Genomic DNA, 13,434 nt, shown 5'->3' on the forward strand with positions numbered 1-13,434 from the left:
CTGGTACTGTGGATAGGGTCACCTTTGTGAGTCATGTGGGCTTCTTGGGAAGAGGCACACAGAGCCCTGGGATTCTGTGAGAGAAGAGGAATAAATGCTGGGCAGACAGCCATCTGTGCCCAGTGCTACTATTCCTTGCAGATGGATGCACCTAGAAATGGTCATTACCTCTGTAGGGACTTTTATTATACCTCACAATAAATTTTTATATTAGTTTCCTATTGCTAATATAGCAAATTACCACAAACAGAATCCATTTTCTTGCCTTGTCCAACTTCTAGAGGCTTCCTGCATTTCTTGGTTCGTGACCCTTCATCACATCACCTTTTCTCCCTCTGTTTCCATCTTTACATCGCCTTCTCTGTGTCTCATCTTCCTGCTTGTGATTACACTGGGACCACCCAGAAAATCCAGGATAATCTCCCCATTGCAGCATCTTTTATTTAACCATATCTGCTAAGTCCTTTTTGACATGTAAGATAACATTCAAAGTTTCCAGAGATTGGAGCATGGACATCTTTTGGGGCTCATTATTCAGCTAACCAGTTGTCTCCTGTATTCCCCTCTCTGCCTTACAGCTGTGGTTCAGACCTCATCTCATATGTGTCTACTGTGTTCTGCATTTGTTTACATTGTACATGAGAAAAAGCAATTGAATATTAAATTTTGGAAATGGAGGTGCAGGAATAAAAGCACATATATTTGCATTTGTCTCCTGAAAGTTTTTGTTTGGAATTTAAAATTTAATTTTACCCGTGTAAAGTGAACATCCCTGCCTAAGTCAGGTGATCCAGAATCTCTTCAAAGAATATACTGCTCTTGTAAAAGCCCTTTAAAACAATATTGTCAGTGCTGCTTCCAAATAGAGTTCACACTTTGGCCACTATTACTGTGTTAAAAGTCATGTGTGACAGTTTTTGTGTATGTGTGTGTTATTTTTCCAAAGTGAACTTACTTCTTCTTGATCTAGAACTAATACCTTTGATAGTATTTTTTGCCAGGAAAAAAAAGGAATTAGTACATTTTCTAGACTTAGCTAACTTTTACACTTGGAGAGTCTGGCTTAACAAATTTTCTTATTCAGTAGCATCATTCATGGTAGAATGAAAGTACATCCCATACATCCCATGGTATGTTGGCAATGACAATCAACTCCTCTTTTAAATCTGAACAGTCTTTGTTTATCATTTCAGCTGAAAATGTTTTCTGTGAAGAATTATTTATTCCTTAGTAATTCATTTCTGTATGAGGTAGTAGTGCTTCAACATGCATTAGAGAAAGCAGAGTGGTGATTTTAAAATTTAAGCAGCAATTTTTTTTTTTTTACCAGTTCTATATGCACATTAATTAAACATTAGAACCCAAAGGAGTCCATTAGGGAATGAGAAAGAAAGTTTGAAATTGTAAGACAGTTGATCACATTTATTTGTATGATAATTCTTTAATTACATTATTGAAGTACCACTTTTACTAATTCTGGACTAGCCCTTTAATAATGATTCGTGGGCTGTATGTTTTCTGAAATTGTTGTATTTTATGGGGTGAACAGCTAGAAAAAGTGAATATCACAAATTGACAGCCCTATGGGAGTTAGTATATTGTACAAACTCATTTGTTGACTACCACCCTAGTACTCTCTGTCTTCTTAAGCCCTCCCAAGGCAAACGTATGCCCCCAACCAAGCAGTTGAATCATGACAGGGAAATTGAGTGGGTGGCATCAGGTAACACCAACAGAATAGTAGTTGCATCCTCTCGTTTCACACCTGATTTGTGGTTGTCTTAATTGGGCCTGACCTTTAGAATAAACAAGTCTCAGTATGAGCTGTAGGTTGAGAGGAAGCCATGATGGTAGGAAAGGTTGGGGGAAGGATTAAGTGGTAGCCTGTATCATGCAATTTCTTGAGCCCTGGCAAATACTAAAAAATACTAAATAAATAGTTGAGAACTCCAGCTTAATTGTAGTGGGGAACGGGAATGGACCTCTCTCTGTGTTATCTTTTTCATCTTCTTGCTGTTAATCTTCATAAAAGAAACAAGAAATGAATAGACTTGGATTATCAGTTTGTTTTCACTCTTGTCACTTACTGTAATTATAAATGTCTATAGAAACATGTACATATTTTTGGAAAGCAGCCTTCATGAAGGGAGTGTGGACTAGAAGAGGCTAAGAAAAGCATCATTTTATCAGGAGAAATATATTTTCTATCCACAGTTGGGAATCTGCATTTAGATGGTTGACTTAAGTTATATGCAGATTTTCAATTCCATGGTGGGTCAGCACCCCTCACCCTCATGTCGTTGAGAGTAAGCTGTCATTTTCAATTTATGGCATGATGAGAAATCCATCTATGCTACTATTATGTTCTATTTGGATAACAGAGCTCATAACAGAGCTCATTTTTTAAATGACTGGATGACTTTAAACATAATTCTTTATGCACATTATTTTAGTTATCAAGTTGCTGTGTTACCTAATTAGTTATCTAATGACCTCAAAACTTAGTGGCTTAAAACAACAACCGTTTTATCATACTAAATATTTCATTTTTTGAATCAGGAATTTGGACAGGATTCGGGGGCAGTTCTTATGCTTCATGTGGCATTCATTGAGGTCTTTAGCTGGCAGCTGGTTGGTCTGGAAGGTCCAAGGTAACTTGGTACATATTCCTGTTACTTCAGTGGGTGCAGTTGGAAGGCTGGCCTCAGCTGGGCCTCTCCTTCCATGTAGTGTCTATCCGGGTAGTTGGACTTCTTTTCTGTCTGCTCAGGGATCCGAGAAGTAATGATTTGTCAACCTCTTGGGCCTGAGCCTGAAACTAGCACAGGTCTCTTCCACTCTATTCTACTGGTTAACACAGTCACAGAGTCCATGTGGATCAAAGGGAGGGGACATGACTTCACCTTTCTACAGAGGAGTGTCAAAGAATTTGTGGCCTTTTTAATTTGCTACGTATATATGTATGTATATGTTTTTTCTTTCCGTTTTAGGCCTGTCGGGAAAATGAAAGTTATTTATCAAAAAGTTACGGGTCATTGAGCTGCAAAAGAATTAGCCTTACTCCAACCTCCATGCTTTACAGATTAAAATAAAACATATATTTTTAACAATGAGTGAAATTTAATCTTTCTATACAAGATAGTTGATTCATCAAAAGGTGATATAATTTCTATAGGGTAGCTCATCTCGCAGTGTGACAGTGCCTTTGATAAGCCACGTAGGCTTAATAGCTAAGGCATGAAGAGAAAAAATAATTATAAATATAATCTTCCATTAATTTCTCCTAGAGATTACTACTTTGATATCAGTTTTGCTTTCAACCTGTCCTTGGTAGTTACTGAAATTACTATTTTGTACTACTCTTATCACTCCTGTAAAAAAATATTCACAGTGGGTAGAATTTTAGTGGTATTTGGGTTATATATTTTGGCACTTAAAAGAATAATGGAATTTACAAAGATGAAGAGAAATTATACATGTTTGGAGGAGACATTTAATTCTTTGGGGAAAGGAGAGCAGAAACCAGTGTTAAACTGTGACTCATTGTGTGGATTATTTTATTTCTTTGTGCTCTTAAAGTCTTCTAAATATTTAAAGTTTTATAAATATTTTAGTTAAGCTTGATCTGAGATTCTGAATATAAAACTCAGATCAAGATTCTTATACCCTTTGAAGTTCTTGACACTCCTCCAGCAAGGCGTCACTTAGTCTTATATATCAGATGATGCTTCCCAACATTGTGGCTTCAAAATTTCCACTTAATTTTCAAATCTCTGCAACTGTGGAGTAAGTACTGAAGTGTAGAGACCAAAGGTGATGATGATATAAATTCATTCACACATTAATATATTCTGTGATTTTATAAATATAAATACATATTTTAGGTTGATAAAATTTCACAGACTCTCTCCTTGTAATAATTTAATAGTTTTCCTGTTAAAGTAACTGAGTCAGGGAGGGGTTAGTTGGTGAATTGGAAACTTGGTAAGTTCAGGTCCTGGAGCCCTATGTGCTTCAAGCAGCACTGGATTCCAGCTAGCTGTCAAGTTAATGGGAACCAGAGTTCTTTAAAACAAGTCTTCAGTTTTGCTAGGTGTTCTCGAGTGTCAAAAAGGATCATTCCTTTGTGGTAATGACTTTCTTCCAGACTGTTGGCGGTGGTACATCACAAGAGAGAGTGCCGGAGCTGGAGGGTGGCGGGCCTGTAGAGGCAGATAAAAACCATTCTAACAGCAGCACCTTGTCCGACCGGAGACTCAGCAGCTCTAGCCTTTGTAGCATTGAAGAAGAGCACAGAACTGTGTATGAAATGGTGCAGCGGATCCTCTTGTCGACGCGTGGTTATGTCAATTTTGTGAATGAAGTATTTCGTCAGGTTAGTGTGTGTGTGTTTTATAAGTTCATGAAATTGAAGATTTTTGTTCTTGTTCTTTTGCTCATACTACTCCAGGTAATACTATTGATGAGTTGGGCTGAATTATAGGACTGAATAATGACCCCTCTAATCTTGCTTTTAATTTGTCATGTGGGGTGTTGTGATTTTGTTTCTTTTGTGAATTTTTAAACTGTGCTTTTGTAAAATTCCTATTGGAGGGAAAATTTTATGTTTGAGCAAAATCATCCCAAAAATACCTCGGTTCCATAACAAATTTTAAATCTAGAGGTAGTTAGGATGAAAGCTATTCCTGCATATGCATCAGCAGATACACATAACAAAGAAGAGCCCAAGGCTGGTATCATTCCCAGGGCCTTAGGGAGCTGTCTAATGAGCTGGAGCTCTCTGCAAACAGTCGTACTTGCCCTACAAAGACCTATAGCATCCGCATATGATAGAAGTACTTATGGCATGAGAAAAAAAAGGTGGGTAAATGAAAAGAAAGAAACGAGCCAAGGTTAAGACATTGAAATAACAGACCTATGGTGGAACCTGTGGTGAGTGAAAAAGCATTGAGAAGAGCAGAAGTGCAAATAAGAAAACAGGGTGCAAGCAAGGGAAGAAGACAGAAGAGATCAGAGGCTGGGGTAACAATTAGCAGCCATGAGCAATAATCAGGTATGATTCTGCTCCCCAGAGGACATTTGACCATATCTGCAGACATTTTTGGTTCTCACAACTGGGGTTGGGGACAATGCAACTGGCATCTAGTGGGTTGCAGCCAGGCATGTTGTTAAATATCTTATAAGCACAGGATAGCTACCCAACTCCCACCCTACAAAGAACAGTCCTGCCCAAAATGTCACTAGTGCTGCTGTGGAGAAGCTCTGAGCTATAGCCATCTGACAGAGGAAGCAGAACCCTCAATGTAGTTGAGATGGCAACAGCTCTATAGTGTGGAGCCATTGGCTACCTGTGTCTTGATACTGCTACCCTAGAAGACAGAGATTATGGCTCTTTTTTGGGCATGTGTTTATGTTTGGGAAATAGTGTTTAGTCCATGCACCAGGATAGAGGCCGAGGCCCTTGAGTGGCAGAGACCAATTATTGGTGAGGAGAAGAGGCAGATCCTATATGCATCCTGAGCAATGCATGTGTACTATGAAGAGTTTTTATGGAGAGGCAAGATTTCCAGACAGTGGATGATCAACCCACTTTGGAGACTTCTGTTAAAGGAAAATCAAGCAAGAATCAAAGTCCCAGCATAATTCATAACAATCTAGAAGTTTTACTGCATTTTGTATTTTAATGACTAAAAAGTGTTTACTTAAAATTTTGTTTAATCTGTAATTAAAATTTCTGTTATAAAATATTTTTTTCTGATTCTGTGGCCCAGCACTGCCTTGGTTCTCCTGGCTCCCTGACTATGTCTTCTCTGTCTCATTTCTTGGCCCCAGTCTTTGTTTTACCCCAAATTACAGGAGTTGACCAAGATTCTCGACTTGAGCATTTTCTTCTGTAACTCCACACTCTCCTCCTTGAAGCCTTCAACTGCTTTTCCAGCGCTAGCAACCGTTGTGGCATATGACTTCCAATCAAGCCTTTTGTCCAGACCTTGCTTTTTAATTCCATACTTGCCTTTTAAAATGCCCACTTGTGATCTCATCTGACTTTCTTATGTTATCTTTATGATCACAAGGCCAAAATTTAGCTTATTTTCTTCCCTAGCATCTAACTTCTCCTTCTGATGTGACTGACTGCTTGCTTGCTTGCTTGCTTGCTTGCTTGTTTATTCATTATTTATTTATTTATTTATTTTAACTTAACTAGTATGTTCACATTATTTTCCTTTTAATTAATTTTTTTTTTATGGTGACATTGATTAACGAAATCCAGTAAGTCTCAGGTGTACAATTCAACAGTAAGGCATATACTTGTTACATTGTGTGTTCACCGTCCATAGTTAGATTTCTTTCTGTCACCACATATTTGACTGCTATTAATTTTAACCCTCCTGAGCTCCTTGTCTCCTTCTTCTCCTGTGAGCCATCACTGGCCAAGTCACGCAGGAGGCTTTCTCACTACCTTTATCTCCATTTCCTTTGACCATAGTTAGCATCATGTTCTTTGGAGCCCCACACCTTCTTTGTCATCCCTTTCTAATCTGCGCTGTAGATATCATGCTGCCAGAACATTCTTTTATTATAATAGTCCATGATTTAAAAATCTACGCTATTTCCTCCATTAATATTGCCATAGTGATGCTTGTTGCACACATGGATGGTAATGCTTTAATTTGAATTGAAATAGTCAAGATCTTAGAGGGCATATGATAGAGGCAGAGAGTTCAGTATACTCTATACAGCAAAGGGCCAGATAGTAAATATTTTAGGCTTTGTTGATCACCTAGGCTCTGTTGCAGCTACTCAGCTCTGCTTTTGCAGTGCAAAAGTAGCATAGACAGTATGTAATAAGCATGACTGTGTTCTCATAAAACTTTATTTACAAAAATCAAGTGGCAGGTTGGATTTGGATTATAGGTCAAAGTTTGTTTTAAACTCTATATTTTAAACTGTTGGATGCAAATTCCTAAAATGAGACTAGATATCATTGACAAAGCTTTTGTGCAAGTGATACTAACTAAGTTGATGTGGTTTTACCTTTATAGTGTAATTATTCATTTATCATACACATAATTTGTACCCATTATTGGCATTCCACCTCTGGCGATAGTGTGCTGTGAATTCTAAATTCAATCTACATCCTAAATCCAATCTAAATTCAGATTTGAAGTAGCTTGAGCCATCGAAGTAACTGCAGACTACATATGACTGAAGTTAAAAGACATCTTTGTGCCCTGAAGCTCAAAAACATTTTATTTACATTTCATAATTAGTCTTAATCAAATCTTATTTAAAAAATACATATAGATATAATTTAAAATATGAGTATTATGCATTGTTAAAATACTGAAATAGAGACATTTGGGAAAAGGCATGGCTTTTAACACTGTGTTCTATTGCCCTCTCTTGGTCAATGATGATTTTTCTTTTATGGAAGACAGACTTCTTCCATAATAATTTATTTTTCAATTTTAAATTAAAGTGTTTAAAGACTATTTAAGCCTAAAGGCTATTAAAATGTAAAATGTGCATTCAGGAAGTGCAATTGTCAGTAGGGAGATGTGTGTATGTACAAGAGAATAGTGTGATGATACAGCAGAAGATCAGATGTCCACGCGTGTGATGTGGGAATAAATACTGATGAGGTGCCACTGGAGGTAGGGAGGCTCATAGCAGGGGCTAGCAGTGTAAGTCACCTTGGACTAGATGGTCCAGTTAGTTCAAGGTAATGGAAATAGATAGTAACTGAAGGAAGATGAGGTTTGGCAAGGCTCAGGGCAGCCTCAATTTACCACTATGCTTAGCAGGCAAGCTAGCACTGGTAATTGTTTCAGGTAGGGCAATTCTGGTCTTGAGTAGTTCCACTGGAAACTTGTCTTCTACTGGTGTTTTTCAGACTACCTGTTATAACCATTTGTTGAAATCAAATTGGGTCAAAACCAGTATTTTTTTTAAATGATGGAGTGTAGTAAAATAGAACAGACCAAAACATTTTACAGTGTATTTTGTAAAGATTAATATTTCTTTATGAAACTTCTGATTTATTTATGTATATACTGTACATATATCCTTCTATAAAAAGTCTCACTTAGGTTACGATCTGAAAAGTTCAGAGCACTGTTATAAAGGGTGTTTGTTCATTAGGTTTTGTTTGTTGTTGATTTTGTTTTAAAGAACAGCTTTATTTTTATTAAAACAAATGAATGTTCATTAGATAAACACAGTCTATCTATCTATCTATCTATCTATCTATGTATAAAGGAGAAAGTAAAAGATAATCACTCAAATCACTACCATCTAAATAACCACTTTTAATGCTGGAAGAGCATCACTTTAGGTATTTCTATATGTGTATACATGGCTGCTGGCCTGGCTAGCTAGATAGGCAGATAAGATATTGGCAGAGAGGAAATGGTACAGAAAGGCCAGCTGGCAGAGATTGAAATGAAGTGTAGATGGATAGGTGGGTAGTTGCAGACAGAAAGGCAGACATAGAATTTGCCAGGCAAATATAAACGGACAGGCAGAATTTGCCAGGCAAGTATAAATGGACAGGCAGGCAGGCAGACAAAGGCAGAAAAAGGTGAAACCAGATAGAGTTGACTGAGGTCAAGGTAGGGGCAAAGGTAGGTATATAGAAGTGCCAGGGGTAAGGGCGGGGGACTGACAGAATAACTTTATGACAATGTAATCTTTAATTCATAGTGGATCTTTAATATATTTTAATGAAGAGTTGTGAATTTTATTAAATTTAAGAGAAGAAAACAAATTTGAAGGAATTGTTGAAATTCAAATAAACACTGTTTTACCACAAGAAATATTGCTAAAAGATTTGTCTATAATAAAACTATTATAATAACATTGAGGTGTTGGAGTCACCTTTAAGCTACATGTTGTTATTTTAGATAGCACTTGTTTATTTCTTGTAATGAAATACAAGAAATTAGCAGCCTTATAGCTTCTTTATCCTCTTCACTCATGTGCTAATTTCATTATATTGTAAATTTATATTACAAATTAATCATTATTTGCAGTCTATTTTGGAATCCTACTGTGCAGTTGTTTAGTCTTGATTCTGTATTTAGATAGATTCATTACTCCTGGTGTCCACATTCCTAAAATATTTTTTTTTTGATTGACTTCTTGGTTAGCCTTGTTTTGTCATCACGTAGGTATTTTCAAAAAGGTGTCTTGGAAGCTTTATTCCCTGCGTCCTTTTATGAAAGGGAATGTTTTCCTTTTGCTTTTACATGTGAATAGCAGTTTAGTAATTTGAGGTCACTCTTTCTTCCACTTAGGAATTTATAACTGAAAACTTTTCTGGGCATACAAATCAGAAGAAGCAAGAAAGCCTCACAGGGACTTTAGTTATACAATTAAGACTTTAGTATGAATACCTTTAAACATGTTTAAAGAAATAAAAGACAAGCTTGAAAATGTTTGCAGAAAACAAGAAACTTTATCAAATGACTAAATAGATTTGAAGTTCTAGAAAAAAATAACAATTGAAGTATTAAAGAAAAACCTCAATAAGTGTACTAGCAAATTAGATACAGCCGAAGAGAATGAACTGGATGACATAGCTAAAGAAATTTTTCTGGGGGAGGAAAAAATAAATGACGTAGATGATAGAGGCTCTGTTCTTCCCTCTGGAGACCAAATCAAAGTTTTGGTCGATGAATAAGCCATACAACTAGAGAGAAGTCCAAGAAATCACCCTGTAACGGCAGAGGGCAGGATGGGGAGAGGATGTGGGGCTGCCCAGTCTCTAGCAGCTGAGTGAGACAGAGGCTGCAGCAGTGGCAGTGGCAGTGGCAGAAGACTCTTAAAGGGGCCGCATCCGCAAGTGAATTTTCCTGGTGATGGACCTGCTTGCTTTGAGCACCAATGCCAATTTGGCTGTGTGCAGGGGGCACCAGGGACTTATAGGGAGATATTGTGGGAGTGAGAGCCAAGGTGAGACTTCCTCTGTACAGAAGTGCCTGCGCAATTCATTGTTCCCTATTGAGCCCTCCCCCATACCAGTGGGCAGGACACAATGCTGCCATAGCCATGATGTCATCAAACTGGATAACAGAGGTCACTCTGCCCAGAGAATTTCTTGAAACACCCGCTCCCCGAACTCACAGCCCCACCCAAGCCACATCCAGGTATATCCTCAGCAAGTCAGGTACTCCTTGCCGAGCAGTGCCTAGACTCACACTGGAGGCAACTGGCCTCGGTTTCTGGTGTGGCTTTTTGAGGCAACTCTAAGCACAGCATCTGTGGATTGCTTGCTAAATCTTAACAGGTAGTCCCGGAGGGATAGAGGCTTGGGCTAAGTTTGGCCTACAGCTGAACCCCTCTCAAGACTGTGCCACTGGACACCTACTTCATAAATCTACACTAATAAGACCAGGACACTTAGGAGCTTTGCTTATTAGTACATAGAAACAGACATGAAAAGGCAGCCAAAATGGGAAGACAAAGAAGCAGAAACCATATGAGAGAACAGAACAGAGATCCAGATTTAATGGAGTTAAGTAATCTAACAGATGCAGAGTTCAAAACACTGGTTATAAAGATGTTCAATGAACTTTTGGGAAGTGTAGATAAATTCAGCAAAGAGATAAAAAACAAAAATGGAAACGGAAATTATAAAAGGCAACCAGTCAGAAGTGAAGAACACATTATCTGAGATGAGAAGTATAAACAAAGGAATAAACAAAATGAACAAAGAAAAGTATCAAATGCCCCATCTAGAGACCAGGAAAGCCAAGGACACACAAGCAGAATGGCAAGAGATAAGATGCCAAGACTATAAAAATAAGGAGCATATGGGATACTATTAAGGGTCCAAATATCCGTCTGATCAGTGTAACTGAAGAAAATCAAGATGTTGAAGCTGTTTGAAGAAATAATGATGGAAAACTTCCCTAAACTGGTGAAGGAAAAGGACATAAGACCCCAGGAAGCTCAGAGAATTCCAAAAATCAGGGATCCAAAAAGGCCCACACCAAGACACATCATAATTAAAATGCCAAAGGTTAAATACAAAGAAAGAATATTAAAAGCAGCAAGAGAAAAACAGTTACTTATAAGGGAATACCCATAAGACTGGCAGCTGATTTCTCAGAAAAAAATATGTAGGACAGAAGGGCTTGGCAAAAAATACTCGACAGGATGAAGACCCAGGATCTACAACGAAGGATACTTAATCCAGCAAGCTATCATTTAGAGTTGAAGGACAGATAAAGAGCTTCCCAGACAAAAATAAGCTAAAGGAATTTGTCACCACCAAGCCAGTATTACAGGAAATGTTGGAGGGACTTCTTTAAGAAGAAAAAATGCAAAAGACTCACTTCAGATTAAAAGACACACACAGACTAAAAGGAAGGGGATGGAAAAAGATATTGCTTTGATGGACCTAGAAAATATTTAAATCAGACAGAGAAAGATAAACATTATATGATCACTTATATGCAGAATCTAAGGAATAAAAAGAACAAACTAATCAAAAACAGACTCACAAATATAGTGGACAATTTGGTGTTGGACAGAGGGGAGAGGGTTTTGAGGGGATGGGAGAATGGGGTGAAGGGTTAAAGAAGTAAAAATTAGTAGCTGATGGATGGATGGTCATGGGGATGGGGAGCATGGCATAGAGAATGCAGTTAGCATTAATACATTGGCTAGGTGGAGAGTCAGGGGAGGGAGGGAGCACATGGGGGAATCGTTTTATGAACTATGTAGATGTCCAACCAATGTACTGTATACTTGAAACTAATTAAAATAAATAAAATTTTTTAAAAAGTAATTATTCTGAATACACCTCAGAGAGATGAAAAATATGAGAGGTCAAGAAATGGAAGATATAGTGAGAAGCTATGAATTATGTGTTCAACTCTTCTCTATCCTTATTATTTTTTGTCTATTCTGTCAGTTGCTGAGAATATCCTACTGTGACTGTAGATTTATTTTTTCATCAGTCTATCAATATTTGTTATATATATATGTTTGATACATAATTATTAGTTGCAGTACAGATTTAGAAATATTATATGTTCCTTTGAACCGAATCTTTTATCGTTAAGAATTTTCTATTTACCTCTAGTAATTTCTTTTTCCCTCACAATTGATCTTGCCTATTAATTTATCTCTACTGGATTTCTTTTGGGTAGTTTTTGCATGGCATATCTTTTTCTAACTTTTTACTTTCAGCTTCCTCATATCTATATGTTTTGGTATCCTTTTAAAAATGGCATATTGTCTTTTTAATAGTTTTTAAAATCCAACCTTATAATTTCTGTCTTTTCATTGGAGCATTATTCCATTTATAGTTAATATAACAACAGCTATAATTGTGTTTAAGTTTACTACCTTACTTTTTACTTTCAAGTTGTCTTGAATTCTTTCAGACTGGTTGTTTTTAGCATTCCATTTTTCTCCTTCAGATTAGTATTTTTACACTCATTTGTAATATTTTAATGGTTATTGACATCTCCTCATATTTCTGATTTTTTATTAATATACTGCTATAATATTAACCAGATTGTACATACAAATAATTTTGCTTTTATATGATTTTATTTTCTTCCAGGGAGGATTTATATTTGCTTTCTGGGAGGCAGATAACATGGTATACCTTGACATTAGGTTTGGGTTATGTAATTGTCTACATTTGTCAAAAATCATCAAATGGCTCATTTAACATTTGTGCATTTCATTGTTTATACATTTTACTTTAAGTATGATAAACAAATTTTTAACTCAGCAATTGCGTGCTGAAACATTTGGGGTGAAATATACTGATGTCTGCAGCTTTCTTTGAAATGTATCAAAAATAAAATGAATTGTAAGAAGGATAGATAGAGGGGTGGATTGACATTATGTGATAATGCAAATAGAGCAAATGCTGATGGTATATGGATATTCACCATAAAAAGTCTTTCAATTTTATGAGTGAAAATATTTGTAATAAAATTTTGGAGCAAAATTAGAATGGGACATCAGTGTACTTTGTTATACTGTTCTTTGTTGATTTTTCTTGCAAAATATATCAGAATATTTCATACACTGGTATATTGCAATCTTGTCATAACACAGATTCCTCTATTCTGGAATCTGATGGGACATGCCTTCCATCTATGGAGATTTATATTTTGCATGAAACCTTGTTAAACTGAAATCTACCTCTAACTTTAAGACGGTATTAAAACAAATCTTTGAAACTTGAGAGCAAGATCTGGATTCAGACTTCCAGTCAAGATAGTGGAGTAGGTAAACGCTGTGCTTGCCTCTTCTCATGACCACATCAAAATTACAACTAAACTACAGAGCAAGTCTCATTGAGAACCACCTGAAGTCTAGCTAAACAGAAGTCCTATAATGAAAGATATACAGAAGAAGCCAACTCAAGACTGGTAGGAGGGGTGGAGATACAGAATGGGCTGGTCC

The 13,434-nt window shown here is 36.8% G+C and overlaps 1 protein-coding gene across 4 annotated transcripts in view; it reads left to right on the forward strand.

Moving 5' to 3' along the window:
- The window catches only part of RALGAPA2 (Ral GTPase activating protein catalytic subunit alpha 2), a 291,465-nt gene that overhangs the window by 68,030 nt on the left and 210,001 nt on the right, over window positions 1-13,434 (forward strand). For all 4 annotated transcript variants that reach the window (XM_039874353.1, XM_039874357.1, XM_039874355.1 and 1 more), the window contains exon 10: window positions 4,148-4,375. In XM_039874353.1, the coding sequence (XP_039730287.1) occupies window positions 4,148-4,375 (228 nt within the window). The remainder of the gene's footprint in view (window positions 1-4,147; window positions 4,376-13,434) is intronic.

This window comes from Pteropus medius, unplaced genomic scaffold, assembly GCF_902729225.1.
Source record: "Pteropus medius unplaced genomic scaffold, Ma_sr-lr_union100, whole genome shotgun sequence".
NCBI lineage: Eukaryota > Metazoa > Chordata > Mammalia > Chiroptera > Pteropodidae > Pteropus > Pteropus medius.